Below are 25865 nucleotides of genomic sequence, written 5' to 3' on the forward strand. Positions count from 1 at the left end.
AAGTCTTGTTTCATCGCTGCAACTCCCGTACGGTCTCGGGAGAGGCGAAGGTCGAGAGCCGTGCGTCCTTCTTGACACACTGCCCACTTAACCCGGAAGCCAGCCGCACCAATGTGTCAGAGGAAACACCGTGCACCTGGCAACCGTGTCAGCGTGCACTGCGCCCGGCCCGCCACAGGAGTCGCTAGTGCGCGATGGGACACGAACACTGGATGCTTTAAGTAAAGTGATACCGACATGGGTTGTGTCAGATGAAATTTCACCATTTTTCTACTTCATATTCATAATCTCCAGCACCACCCCAACACCAACATAGGGTATATGAAAATGGCACATTTCTATGTATTGTAGTAAAGAAAATAAAGGAAGATGCCTGTTTCCAATTACATCATCAACCAATTAGCAGGCTATTAGTAGGCAACGCCTACTCATAATTGGTTCAAATCACATGATGGACACCGATGTCTTTGGAAACACTTTTTTTCCTCTGTGTTTTACTTCAAAACATGGAAACGTGCCATTTTCACATTTGTTGATGTTAAGGTAGTAGTAGAGATGATGAATATGAAGTTGTAAATGTTTGAAATGTTCCTTTAAAACTCCTCTCTCCATGGGCCTGGTCCGGAGGATGTAAAATTACAGAAAGAAATGTAGAATAGGGAATCATGTCATCTCTATTCATTCTATTTCTGTCTGCAACATACAGTGTTTCACTTCCCTGAATAAGTACTTACTCAAAAATGTGGAGGAAATCAATTACCTCATGTTTTTTTTGTAATGAAACTTGGCTGAAGTAACCAGTAGATCTTTTTTTAAGTTCATCTAAATGATGTCTTTGCCTGTTCCCTACAGCTGCGGTACTGAAGTATGAGAACAACGTGATGAACATCAGGCAGTTCAACTGCTCCCCTCACCCCTACTGGCTGCCCAACTTCATGGACGTCTTCACCTGGTCCCTCCCCTTTGTCGGGGAGAAAGGTGAGCGGGACACACACACCCACACAATGACAACCCTGTCAAATGTGAAGTTCAAGTTAATTTAATACATTTAGGAAACTGTTGTTGTGGCTATTATTAGGACTCCCATGCAGTGGTATATGTGGCTATAAACATGCCTAACAACACAACAACTAGAAATAGCAATTGAGATGACCAATTATCACGCCCAGTGGTATATGTGGATATAGTCATGCCTAACCTCTCAACCAAAAATATCAAATGAGATGTGTCCTTAACAATTATCACATCAAATGTCATTCAGCATAACGCCACAAGGTTGTCAAAAGGAATTTACGGTATCTTTGACTGCATGTATTTTAGTATAATGTGTCATAAGGCTGAAGGTGACATACATCCACTTTAATCTCCAGCACACCCAGTCACCCCTCCTTTACATGCTGCTGACATCTACTGTACTAATGTAGCATGACAAGTTACAATTTACATTCTCTGTTTCAATGTGTCAATGTGTAAACTATGAATTATCTTATCCAAGACCCCACTCCTACTCACACAACCCTCCCCCCATCTCTCGGTTCACCACTGAAGCGTAGTTAAATGTGAAAACACCCCAAACCATTCCCCAAACACTGTAGTAGTTGGATGTCACATTTTAGACATGGCTCACATTCTAGCAGCTAGTCCTAGCACTCCCTCCCGCTCCCTCCCTTCCTCTCTCCCCTACGTCTTCTCTCTATCTCACTGTTTCTTTCTCTCTCTCCCCACCCCCTTCCTTTCTTTTGCTCTCTCGCTCTCTTGCTCTCGCTCGCTCTCTCTCTCTCTCTAGTCACTGAGATGCTGGTTAACGTGTTAAGCATCTGCTCCAATGATGAGCTGACGACCGACGAGGAGATCGATGGTAAGTCTGTGTGGTGTGCCAATCGACTGGTACTATTTCCTCTCATGTTGCCACGACAGGTTAGATTAGCCCAATTCCCTTTCTCGCAGGTGCTCCCTCCCCTCTCTGTTTCACTCCAGAACTGTATTCAAATGTCATTTAAGCAAAAGCTTGAAAGCAAGATCTAATGACATGACATTGCTGACTTCACTCTATATGAGTATTGGAATGATTGGAGAATGGGGAATAGAGCCCCAATGTTGAGTTGTCATAATACCCATACAACCTAGTGGTCAAATAGGGAAATGGTTCCAATTGTTTTAAAAGTCACCTTGTCTGAGAGATATTTACATGGTTATCAAAATGTCACGCCAGGGTAAGCCTACACGGAACACAGCCCTCATGTTGTGTTTCTAAAATCCCCTATTGGAAAGATGTATGGTGGAAAAACTAAAAATCACGACGTCCCTGTTAGACCTCTAGGTTGTATGGGTATTATGACTCATACTGTGGCAGTCTATAGGGCAAGGGAGGAAGGACAGGTCATTATGGGGATTGACTTTCTGTCTGTGATTGACTATACTTCCACTAGAGGGCCAAATCTACCAATGGAACATCATCAGCTCAACACACATACATTTGGCCTTTACTTTCTTTGGATCCACAGTAGAAACATGACAGTGCAAGATGCCCGCATGGATACACACACACACACACACACACACACACACACACACACACACACACACACACACACACACACACACACACACACACACACACACACACACACACACACACACACACACACACACACACACACACACAATGTTGGAGGATAGCTATTAGCCACTATGTAACTGAGTTGTGGTTATTATTATCTACTATGTACGTTTGTTACAAAAGTCAACACATTCCACAATTCTATTCAGGTTGCATATCTATTGGTGGGACACGGCACGTTCCTGGTATTCAATTTCCATTGAATCATGATTCTAATTTCTTTCCCGTCTTATCTTACGGCTCATTTAGTTGGGTTCCATTTAACATTAATAGGCTACGTTGTACAACAGTGGTCGCCAACGGGTCGATCACGATCGACTGGTCGATCTTCAAGGTATTCCTAGTCGATCAACAATCATTTCTGTAGAAAAAACAACGATAAAGGCTTGCAATCCTTTTTTTGTATTATTTGTGTTGCGCTGTTGGCGGTAGGTGCACTTGATTCAGAAGCCCTGTGTACCGGGTAGACAAAGTGTTCACATTTTGAACCATTTCATTTTTGTGAAAAGACAAACTACCTACCCGGCGAACCGGGAGATCTGTGCCTAAATTGCGTGCGACTTCTGTGCTGGCCAATCAGATAGCTCAAAATCACTGTTCCTACAGAGCTTCCACGACCCTGGCTACAGCAAAGTTTGATACTAGCCTACATAATAACTTTTAAAACCATGACCACAGAGAGACCGTCAAAGAATACAGCAAAGAGCTGCAGTTTTTATGAGTGAGTTCATTTTTAAGTTTTTATTCAGCACTGTCACTGTTTTTATTCAACACTATTAGAATAAAAAACTGGAGCTGGCACACACCCAGGAAAAAATATTTGATGTGGAGGTGCTGACTAACGGCGAATAAACTATAAACTATAAAAAGTCGCACACTCAATATATATAAACTCCCAGTAATATATTGGGTAAATCACCAACGTTTCGGCATCACTGTGCCTTCTTCAGGGTAATGTCATGAATGCTTGAACCAGGTTATGTAGACAAACAGTGCAATTAGTGCAACCAATGACAATAGTGAGTGGTGTGTCATAATTATTAAGTTAATTCTAATGAATTGAGTGAAACTGTTAAAAAACAATAGTTTATGGCATATTGAATATATTAGGCTATTGTTATCATATGGAAACAGAATTGAATATTGTACATAATATTAGTCTCAACATACATTATTGTTTAATTAAATTTCACATATTTAATTGTTTTCTATTTTGTTGTGTCACATGTAATCTTTTGGTTCAACCATAATAAATAATAAGCATCATCAACAGGGGGAACATATTGGGTGTATGCTGACAAGCTGTAGGAAGAATATATCCATTTATAAGACTTGTTCATAAAAGAGAGAATTGTTCATATGAAGGGCCTGAGATCAAAGTCAATATTTCAGACCACTAGGGGTCAATGTTTTAGATAGGATATCCAGTAAGCCTCCCTTTGTAATAGTAGGATCTCCATGTTACCTCCTCTCCTTGGTAGAGCAACATGCTCAATGCCTGTGTATTTTAGGGAGGAGATAGGATGGTTAGCTTCAACAAAGAGAGCTGCTACTGAATAGTCAGTGTTCTGTCACCTGATTGAGCTGCTACTGAATAGGGAGTGTTCTTACACCTGATTGAGCTGCTACTGAATAGTCAGTGTTCTGACACCTGATTGAGCTGCTACTGAATAGTCAGTGTTCTGTCACCTGATTGAGCTGCTACTGAATAGTCAGTGTTCTTACACCTGATTGAGCTGCTACTGAATAGTCAGTGTTCTTACACCTGATTGAGCTGCTACTGAATAGTCAGTGTTCTGTCACCTGATTGAGCTGCTACTGAATAGTCAGTGTTCTTACACCTGATTGAGCTGCTACTGGATAGTCAGTGTTCTTACACCTGATTGAGCTGCTACTGAATAGTCAGTGTTCTTACACCTGATTGAGCTGCTACTGGATAGTCAGTGTTCTTACACCTGATTGAGCTGCTACTGGATAGTCAGTGTTCTGTCACCTGATTGAGCTGCTACTGAATAGTCAGTGTTCTTACACCTGATTGAGCTGCTACTGGATAGTCAATGTTCTGACACCTGATTGAGCTGCTACTGAATAGTCAGTGTTCTGTCACCTGATTGAGCTGCTACTGAATAGTCAGTGTTCTTACACCTGATTGAGCTGCTACTGGATAGTCAGTGTTCTTACACCTGATTGAGCTGCTACTGAATAGTCAGTGTTCTTACACCTGATTGAGCTGCTACTGGATAGTCAGTGTTCTTACACCTGATTGAGCTGCTACTGGATAGTCAGTGTTCTGTCACCTGATTGAGCTGCTACTGAATAGTCAGTGTTCTGTCACCTGATTGAGCTGCTACTGGATAGTCAGTGTTCTTACACCTGATTGAGCTGCTACTGGATAGTCAGTGTTCTGTCACCTGGTTGAGCTGCTACTGAATAATCAGTGTTCTTACACCTGATTGAGCTGCGGTGTTCAGCTATGCGTTGTTTTAATGGCCTTTTCGTTTGTCCTGCGTAGGCTTTCCCAGATGAACAAGTGATGAGATCGATTATTCCCTTGGTCTTGCATGAGATGATACCCCTAACAGGGATTTATCAACCTGTATGTGGGTGTCTGAAGAAGGATGTGTTTATAGTGCTATTGCACTGGGCGTGTGAGCCACATTTGTAGTTCCCATTTGGAATGGGTGTCTAGAGTGTCTGTGGGATCAGGGGGCATGTCAGATCTCACTAAGGTATCTCCAATATTGCCACCATGCTTATAGACCACCAGTGGGGGTTCCTTGAAGAGGTGTGAGATTTTTTTTGGTCTGATTGCAGAATATGCCAGTGCTTTTTCAGGATTGCTTTCATTTTCTCCGAACACTTGGTGTACAGGGTGCAAAAGACGGTCGTGTTGTTTTTCTTTGTTTGACTTTTTTGCAATTCCTCTCTTGGTTTTAGAGATATTTTCATCATTGCAGCATCAAGAGTTTTATACTTGTAGCCTCTCATTTAGAATTTATCGGTCTTTTTTTTTTTAGCATTGCCTTCAAAATCTGTCAAGATTCGTTTAACCCTGCATAACTGGCTATATGGTAGACCATTCTTGAGGGGAAGGGGATGTATACTATCCTCACATATCAAGGTTATGAACAATTCTCTCTTTTATGAACAAGTCTTATAAATGTATATATTCTTTCTACAGCTTATCAGTGTGCTGGTTGAGTGAATGCCAGTAGTGTGCAAAGCTGTCATCAAGGCAAAGGTTGGCTAATTTGAAGAATCTAAAATCAAAAATATATTTTGATTTGTTTAACACTTTTTTGGTTACTACATGATTCCATGTGTTATTTCATAGTTTTGATGTCTTCACTATTATTCTACAATGTAGAAAATAGTTTTTTTTTTATAAAAAAAAATGGATTGAGTAGGTGTGTCCAAACTTTTGACTGGTACTGTATATTAGGCCTACTGCCCAGACATAATTCATACAGAACAGTTTTTATTAGGTTAATGTGACATTGTTTAAGTCATGTTGAAAAAAAATCTGAGCGATAGATCTCGGCTTGCTTTTTGACTGCGAAAGTGATTTTGGCTCAGAAAAGGTTGGTGACCACTGTTGCACAACATAATGGTGAGACGCATTGTCTAGGTAGAGATGGTAGAGATGGTTTGGAACACCCATTCCTAGATAAGCCCTAAATACTCCATCCCGTCTCTTATTTTCCAAAGTCACACACGTCACCATAACTCTATAGCGAGGGGGAAGGAATGCTTAGGTCATATCCTCTCTGATCAGAATTTTCTGATCAGGCCCTACACCCAAACAAGGGCACTGCGTTCATCCACCTCTGGCCTGCTCGCCTCCCTACCTCTGAGGAAGTACAGTTCCCGCTCAGCCCAGTCAAAACTGTTCGCTGCTCTGGCACCCCAATGGTGGAACAAACTCCCTCACGACGCCAGGTCAGCGGAGTCAATCACCACCTTCCGGAGACACCTGAAACCCCACCTCTTTAAGGAATACCTAGGATAGGATAAAGTAATCCTTCTAACCCCCCCCCCCCCCTTAAAAGAGTTAGATGCACTATTGTAAAGTGGTTGTTCCACTGGATATCATAAGGTGAATGCACCAATTTGTAAGTCGCTCTGGATAAGAGCGTCTGCTAAATGACTTAAATGTAAATGTAAAATGTAATATCCTGTTCCTGTATGGCAGGAAGTGGCGTGTTATAGAAAATGGCTTCTAACCCTTGACTCTAACACTGGTTTGCCTGGCTGCCAAAACTTCTTGCTCCGGCCAAACGCTGCACCACATCAACCTGAGTACCTCCCCGAAGATTTCAAGAACACAGACACATTCTGACCGTTCTGATTGGTCCCAGAAACCGATGGGTTGGGTCGAGAGCCAGAACACATGTGGGTAAAGCAGCGTTTTGAAAATGTGCCATTGGCTTTGATACCCTGATTTGTTGGAGATAATCCGATCGCTGATGACTTTGATTTGAACAACACCCCTCATTTTGACGTCACTACAAATGACTTGAATGATGGCAGTCTCAGACTGAAGTATGTAGTGAACATAAAGCAGTGAACATAGGTCATATCCTGTTCCTGTATGGCAGGAAGTGTTGTGTTATAGGAAAATGATTCGAACCCTTGACCCTAACGTTGATAGCTGACGGACACTTCTTAGTCACTCACAGCCTTGGTGACTAACATCTCATCATTTCCTAATTTTCTTTCCTTCACTGTCTTTCTTCAGTAGCTTAATATTCATTGTGTTGATGTTCATATTCTTTGCGTTATTTATTTGTTTCTCTTCTCTCATCTAGGTCTCTCTCTCTCTCATGTCTCTCTCTCTCTCTCCGATGCTGTGTTATTTCATTATTTCCATGGTTACCTCATCTAATTTGTCTCTCTTCTTTTCTGTTTTTCAGAGTTTTGTTTTAAGCCATTGCTTTTCTTTATGCTTGATGGGTGTGTGTTTGCCTTTTCTCTCTTTCCTCTCCACCTCCTCTTCCTCTTCCTTGGCTTCCTCTGTCATTCTTCTGCCATTCACTGATCTCTCTTGTCTTTTCTGTTCTCTTCTGGGGGTGTTCTTGAGAAGGACAACTAATATATGCCCCCAAGAAAGGTACAACCCTCAGCTCTACCGCCAATATACCTGTGTGTTGGTGCTTGCTCTTGCACATGCACTTTGGGAACCAATTAACTAACCCAAGACGTAAATGTGTTGTAACATTTATGCTCAGTTTGGTTATTGATATTTATCAGTAAAAATAGAATATATAATCAATCTATAAAAAATATAGACAGTAGACATGCACCCAAATTCAATCAATTGCAGGTAAAGGTCAACTGCACTGTAGGTTCACTCAGAATGTTGACACTATACAGTATTGGGTCACTTTTTGGATAGTCCAAATGTTCCATCTATTGATGGTCTACCGATGGTTATAATATTAACAAACTATCTGTTGATAAGCAACTGCTTGCTACGGTTACGGTTATAGATAGAATATGGGTTAGGGTTAAGTTTAGTGTTAGGATAAGGGTTAAGGTTAGTGTTAGGATAAGGGTTAAGGTTAGGGAGAGCTAGGGTTAGGGTTAGTAGATAGTTCGTGTAAATGCTATTGATAGTCTGTAGAGCATCTACAGATGGACTATCCAAATAAAGTGTTACACAGTATTTTAACAGACTGGTATAGTTTTGAGTGGTGAACAGCTTGCACGGTGTGTTGGCTTCAATACTGGTAACTTAAACATAGCTTAAACATTTTCAGCGAACCTGCAGTACGGTTATCTGCACTTGAGTGAATTAGCGTTAGCCTATAGCTTCAATAGAAACAGTGCAGGGTAGTCAGTCCTCAATATGCTTCGCCTCTTTCCTGTGTAGAATGCCCAAAGGTCCAGCTGGCTGTAGCTCAATGTGAGAAGACGGGATACTCAGTACTGTCCCTAGTGGTCCGACCAAGGGAACACACTCCAGTAGAGTCTCACTGTTATCTGCATACTCATTCTTCTCTCTCCATATATTTCCAAGCACTTGTATTCATTTCCGTCTCTCACACTCCACCTCACTACCACTTTCCAAGCTGGGTCACAAAAGGGTCCTAGTGTCAAACACAAGTCATCCTGTCACAACACACAAGCTCCTAGACCAGGCTATATTCTTCACCAGGCTATATTCTTCACCAGGCTATATTCTTCACCAGGCTATATTCTAGACCAGGCTATATTCTTCACCAGGCTATATTCTAGAACAGGCTATATTCCAGACCAGGCTATATTCTTGACCAGGCTATATTCTTGACCAGGCTATATTCTTCTCCAAGCAGAAATAGAAACCTGGGTCGTGTTCATTAGGGCACACCATAGAAAAACTTTTTGCAACAGAAAATGACAACAAGCGTTTCTTATTGGACAAATTCTAATAGTGCCTCCCCATTTATCTCTGTTGAAATGTTTTCTTCCAGTCCATGCCAACTGAACACGACCATGTAAGAAGACAGTTTTAGGTTGTTTACACCTTGTACGTTCAGAACAATTATATAACACGGGCCTCACAAAGCAATGGCAGATTAAAAACAGTAGTCCTAGCAAAGGGAATCGATAGCAGGTCATCTGCAGTGCTTTTCAATGTCTGATTAGGCCAGGCAGAGTGTTTGAGGGAGTACTTTATCGATTAGTGCCTACAGGGTCCCTCTAGACAGGGTATTGGTGCTGAGGCATCGAACACCAAGCTTCACCTCTTTCTCAGAATGCCTTTCATACTAAGACATAACCAGGGAATCGCAGTGGTGGAGTGAGATTCAAAGTACTGGTTCGGTTGGTTTTACTTTGAACTTCAATAACTACATAGTGTATTTTGATGTGATATGACACTCCTGTGCAAAAAACATTTGCTAAATGATTCAAGTGTCAAATAAATGTCAACTAAACATTTAGGAAACAATTCCTTGGTATCAGTGGTAGTCACTCAAACATGTACTCTACTTAGACACACAAAACACAACTTAGTGTTAAGTTTTACTAGCTCATGTCTGGTAATGAACACACCTTAAAGAAAATGCCTCACCCAGAAAAGCAGACATGTTGTGATGGTTTGAAACAGCCTGACTGTCTGACCCTGAGAACTGCGTGTGTGCGTGTGTTATAGGTGCCACAGCCTCTGCACGCAAGGAGGTCATCAGGAACAAGATCCGTGCCATTGGCAAGATGGCGAGGGTATTCTCTGTCCTAAGGTATTTATTAGGAATCATCTCTGTAAGTCTAGGTGTGCATTTCCTGTATACCAATGTTTATGTATTTTATAATATGTGCCCAGTTACATGGTCCTAGGCAGAAGTCAGTACATTGTACATTACAGGAATGCCGTTTTACATAAAAAAATGTCTACATAAACACGTCTTAATAACAACCCACTGGGCACAGACGTCAAGTCAACGTCTATTCCGCGTTGGTTCACCAACATTTCATTGAAATGACGTGGAAACAACGTTGATTCAACCAGTGTGTGCCCAGTGGGAAACTCACAGCTGAGAATAAGGCTGCAATGAAAAGCTTTTAACAAAGGCTTATTTATACAGTATAACTAACTCAGTGGTATTCACTGACTTCCGGGTTATGTGGGCATTGTGTCAAGAAGCAGTGCGGCTTGGTTGGGTTGTGTTTTGGAGGACGCACAGCTCTCGACCTTCGCATCTCCCGAGTCCGTACGGGAGTTGCAGCGATGAGACAAGACTATAACTACCAATTGGGGAGCAATAGGAGCAGTAACTTTCATAAACATTGAGAAATCAGGTACATTTGTTGAATCATGTGTGCTAGTATAGGGCTAGAAACACAGGACATTGGTGGCACCTTAATTGGGGAGAACGGGCTCATGGTAATGGTTGGGACGGAATAGGTGGAATGGTATCAAATACCGTTGTTCCATGTGTTTGATGCCATTCCATGAAATCCGTTCCAGCCATTATTATGAGCCGTCCTCCCCTCAGCAGCCTCCACTGGCTAGAACAACAATGTGTGATGTTGGGAGTACGTGAGACTTGAGAAACACTTTTTTGAGAAGTTGAGAAACACTATTTCACATGAATGCATCAGTTCTGCATGCTATATTTCCATCTGAACGTTGCTTAATGTGTTTTCCCCGTGCAGGAATGAGCTTGCTATAAGGCCGACATGTTCTAGGGGCTATATTTCTATCTGAGCGTTGTGTCATTTGTTTGTTTGTTGTCCCTGCAGGGAGGAGAGTGAAAGTGTGTTGACACTGAAGGGGCTGACCCCCACCGGCATGCTGCCCAGTGGAGTGCTGTCCGGGGGCAAGGAGAAGCTCCAGAATGGTAAACCCCACAACACACACGCTGGACCTCCATGTCCAGCCCACAACACCCCTCACACTGTTATATATACAATTTTATTAGCAATACATTTACTTTTAAGACCTGAAACGTATTGAGCCTTTTGGGGGGGAGGGGGGGGGGTGTCTAGAGTTAAACCTGCTATATTTTATGACTTTTATGTCACAGAACACAGTTGCAGCAGTGGTAAATACTATGTAACCTGTGGTTTAGCGTTTCCTCAAACTCAGTCCTGGGGACCCCAAACGGTGCACATCTTGTTATTTACCCTAGCACTAAACAGCTGATTAAATAATCAACTCATCATAAAGCTTTATTTGAATCAGCTGTGTAGTGCTAAAGCAAAAACCAAAATGTGCATCCCTTGGCGTCGCTTTAGATAATACAGATATTAAATGTTAGAAGTTGACTTTCTGTGTCCCCGTTGTCTCTTCTAATGCTGTCTTGCTTTCCTTACCCCCCCCCCCCCCCCCCTCTCCACCTTTCTCTCTGCAATCTACTGGTTATATCTCAAATATTGTCTGTGTTTTCTTCTTTCTCGTCTCTCCCTAGAAACCACAGGTATAATCTGTTGTGCAAGTATTCTGTCAGCAGTGTTTTGTGAGAATATTGTAGAATTCACCCTCCCATGTTGAATTCCAAACACTCCCAAAACCAGTCTGACGATCGATCGATCTCCTTTACGTGACAGACTAGCATTAAAATATGCTTTTCCACAGGGAAGACATTTCTTCCAAAGATGATGAGTTGAATTGAATAATCTACCCACAGAATCGGGCTACAACATAGCCAATTTAGAATTTCTATTTATGTTCTATAGGACAAAAACGTGGACCTTGATTTTACAAATTGTAAGTCATTTTTAAGAAGTCAGGGAGGCTAAGGATCGACTACGATTCAGATGAATTGGAATTGACATAAACAACTGTGGATGTAAGGGGATCAATATTGTCCACCTTGTCATCCACAAACAAGGCAGAAATCCAAACAACTTCACTCTCCTCTCTTCAGGCTCTCTTGGTCAGTTTGTCTCCTCTGTCAGTTTTTCTGTCCGTTGTTTTAGTATGTACAGTGGTTCCTCCTTTAAAAGTTGCGTCATACTGCAGCACACCTTGCGGGCTGCTGCAGCATTCTATGGCACGTTATTTAATTGTCAGCCATTTTTTACATTAGTTTGACCACCAGAGGGCAACTTTGAGAAGCATTTGATAGTCTCCCATATTGGCATTACTAGAGAATTTAAAACATTTTTTGTAATAACATAGTACATGGGATTGATTGTAAGAAATTTGGCTTAATTCATTTGATTAATATCATGGTGTTTCTATTCCGAGAAAAACAAAACCCTCAGGGTTTCCGTTAGGATGGAATGGGAAATATTGCGCTGTACAACGTGACGGTCGGGAGTAGGCTACAGCATAAGAGGATTGTAGAAATCGAAATTAATATGTAAGGGGCATAGCATTTCCACACCTTAATTGTAGTGTAACCAATACTCATTTTGTCTATGGTAGGCCTACAGTATATCTAAAAATATTTTTTTCAATGACGTGACTCTCCTCCAATAATTACATTTAGAGGATTGAAGGATTCTAAATTAAATATCTAAGGGACATTTTCCATTAGGATCTGTGAGAATATCTAAGGGGCTTTTATATAATTCTAAATTCATTAATAATAATCGCTTTGTTTAAAAAAGTAACGATATTTTGGGGATTCCGTTTTATTTAACATAGAGTGAGCGAGACAAAGGCTATTATTGAACATTGGGTGAGCCATTCTCACTAATTTGTAAATAAAGCCAGTTTGTTATTTAGAATTATTTATTTCTGGAGAAATCTAACTTGATTATTTAGCAGACATCACATGCTTATATTCAGTCAACACATGTATCTTAAGAATATCATGGAATATAATTGAGCATTTTCGTCTCTCCATGCTTGTCTCAGAGCAGCGCGAAACAGTGCTGAAATAGACGTCCACAGCAGGAAGTCTATGTATAAAGATATTTCGGAGATTATTTTGTTTAAAAAAAACAACAGTGAGCGATTGTAATCTGACTAAAGGCCAAAATAATATTTATAAAGGCCAGAATATAGCCCTGCTAATAGCCATAATGACGCTGTACAACATGACCATGTGTGTTTAAAATAGTATTTTTCCGTAAGCAACTATTTGTTTGCCTTCATTAGACAATTTTGTTCCAATATTTCTGTAATTCATTGATATTTATTCCCATAGTAATTCATTATGGATCCATAACTAAATCAACATCCGCATTTTGAAAGAGTATTTGTATCATTATTTTATTAATGAAAGCATAAAGATGCTGATGAAGAAAGACAGTACTGTACAGTATATGCTTTTACATTTGTATCAAGCATTTAATTCATTTTGAAGATATAAGCCACCTGCATTTGTTTATTAGGCTACTGTGCAGTCTGACAAGTAAACATAGCCAACAATACATAATGTAGTAAACATGGGAAAGTGCCTAATTCCTTACATAAGGGAGAGCAGGCCATGTCCAGACTTTCTCGGTGACCTCGAGTACCTTCAATAATGACTGTACTAGAGAATGCGGGCACGTGGGAGAGCGGGGTTCAATTCCCCGACAGGGAGGAAGGAGTAGGCTGTACTTGTAAATAAGAATTTGTTCTTAACTGATTCCATATGTGTTATTTCATAGCTGTGATGTCTTCCCTATTATTCTACAATGTAGAAAATAGTAAAAATAAAGAAAAAACGAGTAGGTGTGCCCAAACTTTTGATTGGTACTTGCTTAATTCATTTGATTAATATTATGGTGTTTCTATTCCAAAGAAAACAAAAAACCCTCTGGATTTCCGTTAGGATGGATCGGAAAATATGGCTCTGTACAACTTGGCAGTACAGTACTGGGCTATTTAGCTAAAGAATCTCCATGTCGTGCAGGCAGGGCACGTGGGAGACCGGGGTTCAATTCCCCGATGGGGAGGAAGGAGTAGACTGTCTTTGTAAATAAGAATTTGTTCTTATCTGACTTGCTTAGTTAAATAAAGGTTACATTAAGAGCATAACATTTCTGCACCCTCATTTTTTTATTCTAGTCTAACCAATACCCAAACGGAGATTAAGTGAAAATAAAAATCTCATTGATTTATCAAGACCAGTACCTATGCGTGTCTCAGAGCAGCGTGAAACGATGCTAAATTAGTTGTAGGCTATTGCTTCTAACTTCAATATGCTCTTTAAATAAATAAGACTAGGGTAGGCCTACAGTATATTGAAAAATATAACGTGACTCTCCAAGGATTGGAGGACATTTCTATAATTCAGTGATATTTATTCCCATAGTAATTCGTTATGGATCCATAACTAAATATACATTGGCATTTTGAAAGAGTATTTGTATCATTATTTTATTAATGAAATCATAAAGATGCCATTATTAGTTACATTGTTTTAGTTTGAACGTGCAGACTGGTATTAAGAACAGAACACTAGGAATGTTTCCCTAGTCAGCGCCATTATTAGTGCAATGCCCCTTAAATATTTTGGAAATTATTTCGTTTTCAAATAATGTAAAATGAGCGAGAAAAAGGCAGAGAAAAAGGCCATTCTTGAACATGGGGTGAGACATTGTTACTAATTTGTAAATAAAGCCAGTTTGTTATTTAGAATTATTTACTTCTGTTTTTAGAGGGAGAAAAACCAAAAACCTACAGTCATCTCATGGATCTCCCAGTCAAGGCCAGCACAGGTATTGAACCTGTAACAACACAGCTTGCACTGCTACAGTATGCAGTGACTTTGACCGTTGCACCACTCAGGCGCTGTACAACGTGACCGGTCAGCAGTGGCCTACAGTACTACAGTAAGAGCAAAATAATCCTAACAAAATAAAATAATAAAAACCTACCTAAGGTAGCAACAGTTTTAGTACGTAATAGTGAAGTCGTGCACAATTATCAGTTTCTATTTAGGTTTATGTCGCCCATTCATTGACAGTTAGAGACATAGTAGGACCCAAAAACATAATCAGTGCTCTAACTCCCCCTTGTGCTGGTCTGGAGCAATGAAGTGGTGGCGCAGGGTACTGTACTAAACCACAAATTACCTCTAAGTCCTGCGGTGTAAGCTAGCAACTTTTAAAAGAGGAACCACTGTAGGCCTACAGAGTATTGTTTTCTAACCTTTACTGCTCTCATCTGACACTCTATTTCTGGGTTCACTATTTCTGGGTTCACTTTTCCTGATGTTGACCACAGAAATTCTACATGTTTGCCCTCTAAACAGTAGTCTATATCTCTATCTCAAACACATGCACACACCGATGCATATACCGCTATTGTTGATTCGGTTAGCATAGGAGCAACCATGTAGTTCCCAGTGAGGCAACGATGGGCCAAAGCCATCCAATGGAGAGGCAGCAGCGAGGAGGAGCCATTTTGGGAGGCAGAGTGACGTTCGAGAGATTTTCTGTCGCGGCATTGGTAGAATCACAGCTCACCATAGGCTCCTATTGTTCAGACAGTCTGCAATGTGCTTCTACTGCAATGTTGTGCAATCCATCAACCACTTGGTTTCATTTGGACCTCCTTATAACTTACCTGTGTGTGTACGTCTCTCCTGTGCATTATGTACTGTGTTATAACTCAATAGCAACATACACCTGTTCAAGTGTAGAGCTGTAGACGCTGAGTATTTCTTTATTTGCAGTGCAACTCGTACCCATTTATTTGTCTGTTTGTGCACCACCTGACTACAGAGTCATTTCTGTATTTCTTTTTTTTTATTATTATTTTTTTTTTTATCCCCTTTTCTCCCCAATTTTCGTGGTATCCAATCGCTAGTAATTACTATCTTGTCTCATCGCTACAACTCCCGTACGGGCTCGGGAGAGACGAAGGTCGAAAGTCATGCGTCCTCCGAAGCACAACCCAACCAAGCCGCACTGCTTCTTAACACAGCGCGCCTCCAACCCGGAAGCCAGCCGCACCAATGTGTCGGAGGAAACACCGTGCACCCGCCCCCCTCAGTTAGCGCGCACTGCGCCCGGCCCGCCACAGGAGTCGCTGGAGCGCGATGAGACAAGGATATCCCTACCGGCCAAACCCTCCCTAACCCGGACGACGCTAAGCCAATTGTGCGTCGCCCCACGGACCTCCCGGTCGCGGCCGGCTGCGACAGAGCCTGGGCGCGAACCCAGACTCTGGTGGCGCAGCATAGCACTGCGATGCAGTGCTCTAGACCACTGCGCCACCCGGGAGGCCCCTCATTTCTGTATTTCTGGTGATAAGTATTGCTATAAAACAGAAGGATTTGTACGGTAAGTGGTAAGTGTATCAAAGTCCTGCAAATTTTTAAATGCATCATGGCGTCTGCTCTGTTGACGGTTCATGTCAGAAGACGTGGCTGCGCTACAGTTCTAGATAGCTGTTTCCGAGAACATTTGAAGAGTTCTTCACCTTTTTATTTTATTTTACTTGGTCTCGGTTGTTCAGTTGCAGCCGCATTCTTGACTTTGGCAGAGTTGTCTCTGTTTTCACTCACACGTCTTTATGTACTGTACCCCAACTCCTGTTAAAACACCCCTCATGTCATCCCCGTCCAAGTGTGTAGTATGTTGAGTGAGGATACGTCAGACATCCACTGTTCCCCTTTGATAATCACTATTGTAACCCACTCCAGTCCTACTTGTCACGGTGTCCCCCTTCCAGACGTCCATTGTCTATATTCGTCCAGCACCGCTTCTTGTCCCTTTGTCAAACACGGGTGCCTTTTTTTACAAAGCTCAAAATACCAGCACACCACGCATTTGTCTACAATGGGTATTTGACTGGCTCCATTCCGTCTATCCCCTTTTTTGTTTCCTGCCCCCTTCCTCCTTTGTCCGTCTTAACACACCCGCCTAGTCCCTCCTCCTCCTCCCCTCTTTTTGCTTCCATCCATGTGTTGCCTCTGTCCCAAAAACATAGAGAGTTTTTTTTAACATTGTTGTCTTTGCATTGGCTCTCTCTTTTTGCTGCTCATTGACCGGTTGGGAAAACCAAATGAATTCCTCGCTGCTCACCTTCCTTCTCATTCGTTTTGCAACCCCCGTCTTCTTCTCTTCAGCTACTATTGAGGCTATTGAGGCAGATGAAGGTAAATAGGCCGGCAGCCCTATCTGTTGCTTCTTATCGCAATAGACATGGGAGTTTTCATCCTTTTCGCCGTAGCTTGTTACAGAGTGTGTTGGGTGTTTGGTCTAACAAATTGTGACATAATAATTTACCAAAATCAAACCAAAAAAATTACAAATAAATAAACGGGGGGGGAAAGTACAGAAAAGCGACGTTTGTTTTAAAGGGGAACAAAGTTCATATCAGTCAGGTGGTGAGACATTAAGTGCATGACTTTTCTTTAAACCTGCTAGGATATACAGTAGCCCCCCTTCCCCTCCCTCCCTCTCACAAAGTTTTTAGATTAGGGCTGGATTCAATCCGTAGCGCAGAAGATCTGTGTTGTAGCGCGATTGACATTTAAAGGCAATGTTATCATGTTCGCCGAGACTGCATTCACGGTAAATGTTGCATATGTCTGCTCTATTGGAAATGACCTATGAATTTTAAACCGCGCTAAAACGCAGATCTTCCGCGCTACAGACTGAATTGAGTCTTGGTCCCCTCCACTAAATAGTGCCCAATCATAAGTTTCTCTAAAAAAACACCAACCAAGGATATTATGGCACACCTGCATCTTCACACCCCATGCCATTGCACCCACTCACCCACCGACTCAGTCTTGCCATTCGATTTTCCCCTTTGAAACAACATGCAGTTCTGCTTTGTTTTTTCACTAATATACAGTACGTTCGATAGAAACAAATCGGAACAAAATGTGCTTTTCCAACCAAAGTTTTGAATTGGACTCCAAGTCCAGAAACAAATGGGCAAACAAACCCACGCAACAAAGAACAACCTCAACTATGCAGTAAATAGCGGTTTGTTGGCTAGCTGCTATTTACTTTGGAATTGTTCAGCGACTCCTCTTGAGCACCCCCTAGAGGATTACGTGCATCAGTCCCAAGACTCTTTTTCCCTCTTTTTCCTTGTGGTTCCTCTGTGTCGTGTTCTCTTTGTTGAGCTGCTAATAACCTGTGACTGACCCGTGCTATGCAGAAACACAACTACAAGTCCCATCAGCCCCCTCTCTCTACACCCATAATTCCATAATATGGGTAATTCCTCCAAAATGGTGCCCCCTGATCCAAAAAAAGGATCTCCTGAAAATGTAGCTGCCCACAACCACTATAACCCCATTGTCCCTTATTAGTAATTTGCTGCATGTTCTGAGCAGGCTTAACAAGTGATTAGCACCAAGTACCTCTGTAGTAGTGTCTATCAGAGAAGGCTGGTGGGAGGAGCCATAGGAGGACGGGCTCATTGTAACGGTTGGAATGGTATCAATGGAACGGAGTCAAACACGTTGTTACCATGTGTTTGATGTGTTTCGTACAATCCCATTGATTCCATTCCAGCCATTACAATGAGCCCGTCCTCCTATAGCTCCTTCCGCCAGCCTCCTCTGGTGTCTATGTATGTGAGCGTAGTCTTTTTGTGGTATCCTGTATGTTTCAGTCTGGTGGGCCCCACACTCTATTTTCCTTCTTTTTTTAAAATCTTTTTCCATTTCCTTTTGTTTTGTTTGTATAGTACAGTGGTGGGGAGGTCTGGTCCTGGGGATCCTCAGGGGTTTTAATCGTGCCCTTATTCAATATGCACTCAGTTATCTTCAGGTTTATTTTTTAAGAGAGCATCAGCTGCAACATTGTTGTTTTTACTGTTTTACTTCCGCATTACACTACATTCACTTTCACATTGAATAATTTGCACATTTATTTTCCCCATGTCATTGTCAAAATGCTTAATTCCGTCACATAATTGACTTACATACTTTTCTGTTTGAGTCAATTATGTGATTTATCAGTAGTGTTTTTACTTTTTGTAAATCTGTCCTTGATTGAAAGGCAATGGCACAATGAAAACCTATTGTCCTCCAGCACCAGACACTCACCTATAGTTCAGTCGGATTATGTATTCCTTTTGTCAATCGGGTTATATAATTGAGATATGGTAATTGGTGTTGGTATTGTGTTGTAATTTATTGTAATGAATTGTTCATATTGATTGTATTATAGTTCTCTGCCGTCTTCAAAAGGCAGAATGAACTACAGTGAGGGAAAAACGTATTTGATCCCCTGCTGATTTTGTACGTTTGCCCACTGACAAAGAAATGATCAGTCTATAATTTTAATGGTAGGTTTGTTTGAACAGTGAGAGACAGAATAACAACAAAAATATCAAGAAAAATGCATGTCAAAAATGTTATAAATTGATTTGCATTGAATATGTTATTCATAATTTACAAGGGCAGCAGGTAGCCTAGTGTTTAGAGCATTGGGCCAGTAACCGAAAGGTTGCTGGTTCGAATACCTGAGCCAACTAGGTGAAAAATCTGCTGATGTGCCCTTGAGCAAGGCACTTAACCCTCATTTGCTCCAGGGGTGCCGTAATACTATGGCTGACCCTGTAAAACAACACATTTAACTGCACCTATACATTGTATGTGAAAGTAAAATGTAATTTATTAATTTAGGTGTTCAAATTTCTCGGCAGAAAGAAGTTAGACCTGTATTAGATATACACTGAGTGTACAAAACATTAAGAACACCTGCTCTATATAGACATTGACTGACCAGGTGAATCCAGGTGAAAGCTATGATCCCTTGTTGATGTCACTTGTTAAATCCACTTCAAATCAGTGTAGATGAAGGCGAGGAGATAGGTTAAAGAAGGATGTTTAAGCCTTGAAACAATGGATTGTGTATGTGTGTCATTTAGAGGGTGAATGGGAAAGACAAAATGTTTAAGTGCCTTTGAACAGGGTATGGTAGTATGTCCCAGGCGTACTGGTTTGTATAAAGAACTGCAACACTGCTGGGTTTTTCACACTCAACAGTTTCTCATGTGTATCAAGAATGGTCCACCACCCAAAGGACATCCAGCCAACTTGACACAACTCTGGGAAACGTTGGAGTCAACATGGGCCAACATCTCTGTGGAACGCTTTCGACACCTTGTAGAGTCCATGCCCCGACGAATTAAGGCTGTTCTAAGAGCAAAAGGGAGGGGGAGGTGCAACTCAATATTAAGAAGGTGTTCCTAATGTTTGGTATACTCAGTGTACACACACTCAGCTTGCATTCATACTGTAGTTATTTCTATGAAAACACTAAGCAGATAAAATAGTATCGATTTTTATTTTGGGGTATTTTGTTCCCACAAATAACTATTTATAATGTTAAAATTATGTGGTTTCTGTCGGTTGACCCACTAGACCTCTGCTTGGCTAAGAACTATCAAGTGACTTTCCATTCAGTGCAATGGTTTATATAACCAACCAATTCAGAAACAGATTTTCATTCGTTATTCTGTCATCACATGACTTGATTCACGATGAATTCTTGACGCTGAACAAAACCAAAGACATCTCAAAACACATTGATGTGTCTGTGTTTCGGCATGTGAACCAGAAATAACTAACCTCATATTTTACATGTCTTCTCTACCTCTAAATCACCCCTGCATCAATTTTCCCCTCATCCCCCACTCCCTCTCTCCATCCTCCAGCCATCATGGGCTTCTCGCCCCAGCACAAAATCACCAGCTTTGAGGAGGCCAAGGGCCTGGACCGCATTAATGAGCGGATGCCCCCAAGGCGGGACGGCCTCCCCTCCGACGCCAGCCTCAACTCCCTTAACAAAGCTCTGTCCTCGGAGACCAATGGCACGGACGCCAAGGACAGCAGCAGCAGCATCCAGTGAAGGGGCACACTTCACCGCGGCGGGTGGTGGTGGCAGCCTGTGGCGACCAGGGTGGGGTGTTATACCACCATCCTCCTCGTCGCAGTCTGCCACGTGGCGGCAGAGAGGAGAGAGCAGGGTGGAGGAGAAAAGGGAGGGACGAGATCAGGAATGCGCTTACAGGAAGTGGTGCTCACAGGAAGTGGCGCTTACAGTACAACAACCGCAGGAGAGACTCTAGTCTTTGGGTATGCCTTTTAGAAAAAAAACTTGTAGAAACGACTAAGTTTTTCGCATTGTTCACTCTTTTGGGCCCTTGGCCTCCTCGAAGCTGGTGATGACGTGCTTGATTCTGTACTTCAGTACGAGAGAGACAGACAGGATCTCTTTCTCTTGGTCTCTCTAAAGGAGATGTTTTATGAAAGCCCCTCACTCATTTTACTGCAGTGCTCTCCAACCCTGTTCCTGGAGAATTACCCTCTAGTTTTTCGCTACAACCCCAGTTGGATCTCACCTGATTCAGCTCATCAACCAGCTAATTATTAGAATCAGGTGCGCTAGATTAGGGTTTGAGTGAAAACCAACAGGACTGTAGCTCTCCAGGAACAGGGTTGGAGAGCCCTGTTCTACTGGATATGAAAATGTTGTGTAACTTCTTACTAACTATTGTACGTTTACAAAATACAGCACTAAAAAGGACAGAACATGAAAAAAAATGTTTTTAACATAAGGGTGTACAAACTAAGTAAAGAATATTTATTGATAACTTTTTTTGCTACTCTTATAAAATAGCTCTCAGATAAATTAGGCAGTCTTAAAAAGAATGTTGCAACCTTGTTGAAATGCCAAAAAAAAAAAATGTTTTATGGTTTTGTACAGATTATGCTTACCCCAGGTTCATTTGGTGTGTGCTTTTGACCCGGATTTCTGTATAATGGCTAATTAATACCTTGGTGATGAATATCTATTTTTTGGGAAGTTTCACAACTGGAATTTACATTTATCTATAATTTGCAAATATAAAAAAATGTTTTTGGGGATAGAGATTTTATTGTGTCTTGGTGGAATTCTGTGAATGTTCATTTCTCTTTTTAAAGTATTGCGAACAAAGTAAGCGTAAAGAACCTATATTGTGTAAAAAATACAAACTAAAAGTGTCTGCCTATGCATGTTTTATAAACTCAAACAAAGGAAATGGATAAATTAATTGAATACCTTGGCTGCCGGGGCCTGTTTTGAAATGTAGTGCGCTTAGTGAACATATACTGGCATTCATTAAATTAACACCATGATAATGCTTTATATCCCTCAACTTCTTTTAAAATGTATGCATTTAATTATCTGACATGGAGGAGGAATCATATTTTTAACATGCGCTTGTAAGTGCACACAGTCAAATTTAGTATGTTTGACCATTCTTGTGAGGTTTGTGGTTACATGTGGAACTCAAAATGCATGATAGCTGTTAATGTCATATAACGGTTAAGACATTTTTGTTCTGTTTTGTACACGTGCCACAGAAAGTGTAATTTGATTATTATGATTATTGTTATTATTTGGAACTCTGCTTTGTATATCAATAAAACAAAAAACTCCATGACCTTTAAAAAAAAATGCTTATATGCCCAAGTATTTCACTACATGACATGAAGCTTTGCTTTTGTAATTTAACTTTGAAACAGTTGGCAGATGAAGCATGCACACGCAACTATGAAAAAGTATTTTCTATTACTGTTCAATAAAAAATGTGCATGAATTTCAACTTAACAAAACAGTTTTTTTGTGTGTGATATAGCCAGAATTTCTTCTTCTCAGATTTCAAGTCTGCGAACTGAAAATCTATGTAAACATATTAAATAAAAATGTATTACATTCTAAATATTTACTCTTCTGGACATTTTTGCATGATGACTGTGAGTGATGACACAGCATTCGCCAAAACATTCATAATGAGCGCTTCATAAATGATATCATAATATTTATTTCATAAATTGGATTTCACCGCTGTCTCCCAACAAGTATGTATCTCTCTTCAAAAGGTGAGGACACAACAGTTCACAAGACTGAATCCAAACATTACATTGTTGATCTTATGTGCATTTTATATTTAATATACTTTTCGCAAAATTTGTTTATAACGAATTCTTAAAATACTCTGGATACATTTAGTAACAAAATAAGAATATTCCTGAAAAATGTGGGGTAGGTGCAACATAAGACAAAAATTACAAGGGTTTGAGTGAGGTCTAACTAAAAGTGTGAACAGTTCCTAAGTCATTTGAATGCACTTTTATGACTCCAAGAAGAGTTTTCAACTATAAGGTGTTTTTTTGAGCTCTCCTAGCTGTGCAGTTGAGGAAGTAAAGCAATCACGCTTGTAGTTGTTTTGTTTAACACAACCCTGCACCCCCCCCCCCAATCACACAATTACTGTTGTTTACGCAATCCAAAAAGTTCCATTATTAATCGCAATCTAGGTCAGGTGCAGTAGTGGTGCGTGGGTAAAATCACTGGGGAAACCAATCCAGGAAAAAAAGCCATATTACAACCTATGTGTTATGATACTTGCGTTGTTTGCTCTTTAAACTGTTAGTTCATATGCCTTGACACAGTGATATATAAGCCTTGTTAGATATTACTGCACTGTTGGAGCTAGAAATACAAGCATTTCGCTACACCGGCAATAACATCTGCTAAACGTATATGTGACCAATAACATTTGATTTAATTTGATTTAAAGACAATAAGAAGACACAGTGGCAGAATAAATTCAACCACACATTTGTTTCATTACAAAACCGGAGAGCAACATCTGTCTAGTGAAGTCTACAAAACATATTGCATGTAACAAAAAGTTACATGACCTACAGCATGGTCAAGCAAGCGGAATTTTACAAAACAACTATTGATTTAGAACCACGGAGTTACCGCAAGTCGCAAAAAAAACGTAAACTGCCTCTACTATTCCAGCACCATTTCAACATAATCTAATCACCTATGCTTAGTCTAATACACTGACAACTATACAGTATAAAAATATAAACGCAACATGTAAAGTGTTGGTCCCATGTTTCATGAGCTGAAATAAAATATCTCTGAAATGTTCAATACGCACAAAAAGCTTATTTCTCTCAAATGTTGTGTACAAATTTGTTTATATTCCTGTTAGTGAGCATTTCTCCTTTGCCACTATAATCCATCCACCTGACAGGTGTTACATATCATCAACCTTCTGCTGGGGACAATAAAAGGCCACTCTAATAGTTGCACACAACACAATGCCACAGATGTCTCATGTTTTGAGGGAGCGTGCAATTGGCATGCTGACTGCAGGAATGTCCACCTGAGCTGTTGTGAGAGAATTTAATGTTAATTTTTCTACCATAAGCCGCCTCCAACATTATTTTAGAGAATTTGGCAGTACATCCAACCAGCCTCACAACCACAGACCACGTGCTACCACGCCAGCCCCGGACCACCACATCTGGCTTCTTCATCAGCCACCCAGACAGCTGAGGAGTATTTATGTCTGTAACAAAGCCCTTTTGTGGGGAAAAACTCTGATTGGCTGGGTTTGGCTCCCCAGTGGGTGGGCCTATGCCCTCCCAGGCCCACCCATGACAGCGCCGCTGCCCAGTCATGTGAAATCCATAGATTAGGGCCTAATTTATTTATTTCTATTGACTGATTTCCTTATATGAACTGTAACTCATTAAAATCATTGAAATTGTTGCATGTTCCGTTTATATTTTTGTTCAATATAAAAGACAACAAAAACTATTTAGCCCAATCAACAAGCCCTTAACCAATAATGCAGTTTTAAGAAAATACAAAAAAAAAAGTTACAAATAAAAGTAACATAGTAACAATACAGTACACGCTTTTATGTTTTGTTGTCCTAGGCTACCTAGCTAAAATACTTGCTCACCAACCTAACTTCCTTTCATGGACAATGAAATGCCAGGCCAGCTAATTAACATTAGCATGATACAACATCTAGCTACATGTTGAATTTCCATCCTCTCAGGCCAGGGGCACAATGAATGTATGAATTTATGGTTGGATCAGAATCACCGTTATAATCCTTGCCCAGTACAGAGAATTAAGTAAAACCACAAGTCCAAATCCCTATATCCATTGTTGGCTAATTTAGGAAAGGGATGATTTTAGCTAGCTAGCTAACCAGCAGAGGACAACAACATAACACAAGATGCAACAATTCAAGTTTTTTTCTGTCAACAATCTTGTTGACTTGTGATCTGATTGGTCTGAAGCCAAATCCAAACTGCCTTCCCTTTCACTTTATTTTGTGCTCCAGGACCATTCACAGCTGAGCTCACTCAGTTGAGCTCAATGCTGATTGGCTATTATTTTATACTTTTTTTTATCAAGGAAGGTGTCACGGTTGTCGTAAGAACGGGACCAATGCGCAGCGGATGTTGAGTTCCACATATTTATTTCCAAGTGAAACTTCAGCAAAACAAAAATATACCAATAAATGAACAACTAAATGTGACTACGTGGTGCACATGCACAAACACAAAAACAATATCCCACAAACACAGGTGGGAAAAATAGCTACTTAAATATGATCCCCAATTAAAGACAACGATTACCACCTGCCTCTAATTGGGAATCATACAAAACACCAACATAAAAAATATAAACTAGATCATAGAAATTATAAACTAGAATACCCCCTAGTCCCACCCTGACCCACTACACCATAGAGAAACAAGGGCTCTCTATTGTCAGGGCGTGACAGTACCCCCCCCCCCCCCCAAAGGTGCGGACTCCGGCCGCAAAACCTGAAACTAAATGGGGAGGGTAGGGGGGGTGATTAGAGTCGGTGGCGGCTGCGTTGTAGGTCATAGCCCCCGCCCAGACCCCAGATCCTGCCATCGTGACGGGCTGAACGCCGTGCCTGGACTGGGCATCGGCACAAAGGAGGACTCCGGCCATGGAGCTGGGTTGGACGCCGTGCCTGGACTGGGCACCGGTGCAAAGGAGGACTCCGGCCATGGAGCTGGGTTGGACACCGTGCCTGGACTGGGCACCGGTGCAAAGGAGGACTCCG

At 41.1% G+C, this 25865-nt stretch overlaps 1 protein-coding gene across 4 annotated transcripts in view; it reads left to right on the forward strand.

The window, feature by feature from the left end:
• The window catches only part of LOC139534929 (protein phosphatase 3 catalytic subunit alpha), a 137512-nt gene extending 114845 nt beyond the window's left edge, over window positions 1-22667 (forward strand). The window contains exons 9-15 of one of the 4 annotated variants that reach the window (XM_071334465.1): window positions 853-978; window positions 1787-1858; window positions 7704-7730; window positions 9756-9840; window positions 10844-10941; window positions 17059-17088; window positions 20616-22667. In XM_071334465.1, coding sequence (XP_071190566.1) covers window positions 853-978; window positions 1787-1858; window positions 7704-7730; window positions 9756-9840; window positions 10844-10941; window positions 17059-17088; window positions 20616-20809 — 632 coding nt within the window. In that variant the 3' untranslated portion in view covers window positions 20810-22667. The remainder of the gene's footprint in view (window positions 1-852; window positions 979-1786; window positions 1859-7703; window positions 7731-9755; window positions 9841-10843; window positions 10942-17058; window positions 17089-20615) is intronic. The other 3 variants (XM_071334467.1, XM_071334466.1, XM_071334468.1) reach the window with 3 other exon arrangements.
• The last annotated feature ends 3198 nt before the right edge of the window (window positions 22668-25865 follow it).

This window comes from Salvelinus alpinus, chromosome 11 (genome assembly GCF_045679555.1).
Source record: "Salvelinus alpinus chromosome 11, SLU_Salpinus.1, whole genome shotgun sequence".
In the NCBI taxonomy this organism is placed as follows: Eukaryota; Metazoa; Chordata; class Actinopteri; order Salmoniformes; family Salmonidae; genus Salvelinus; species Salvelinus alpinus.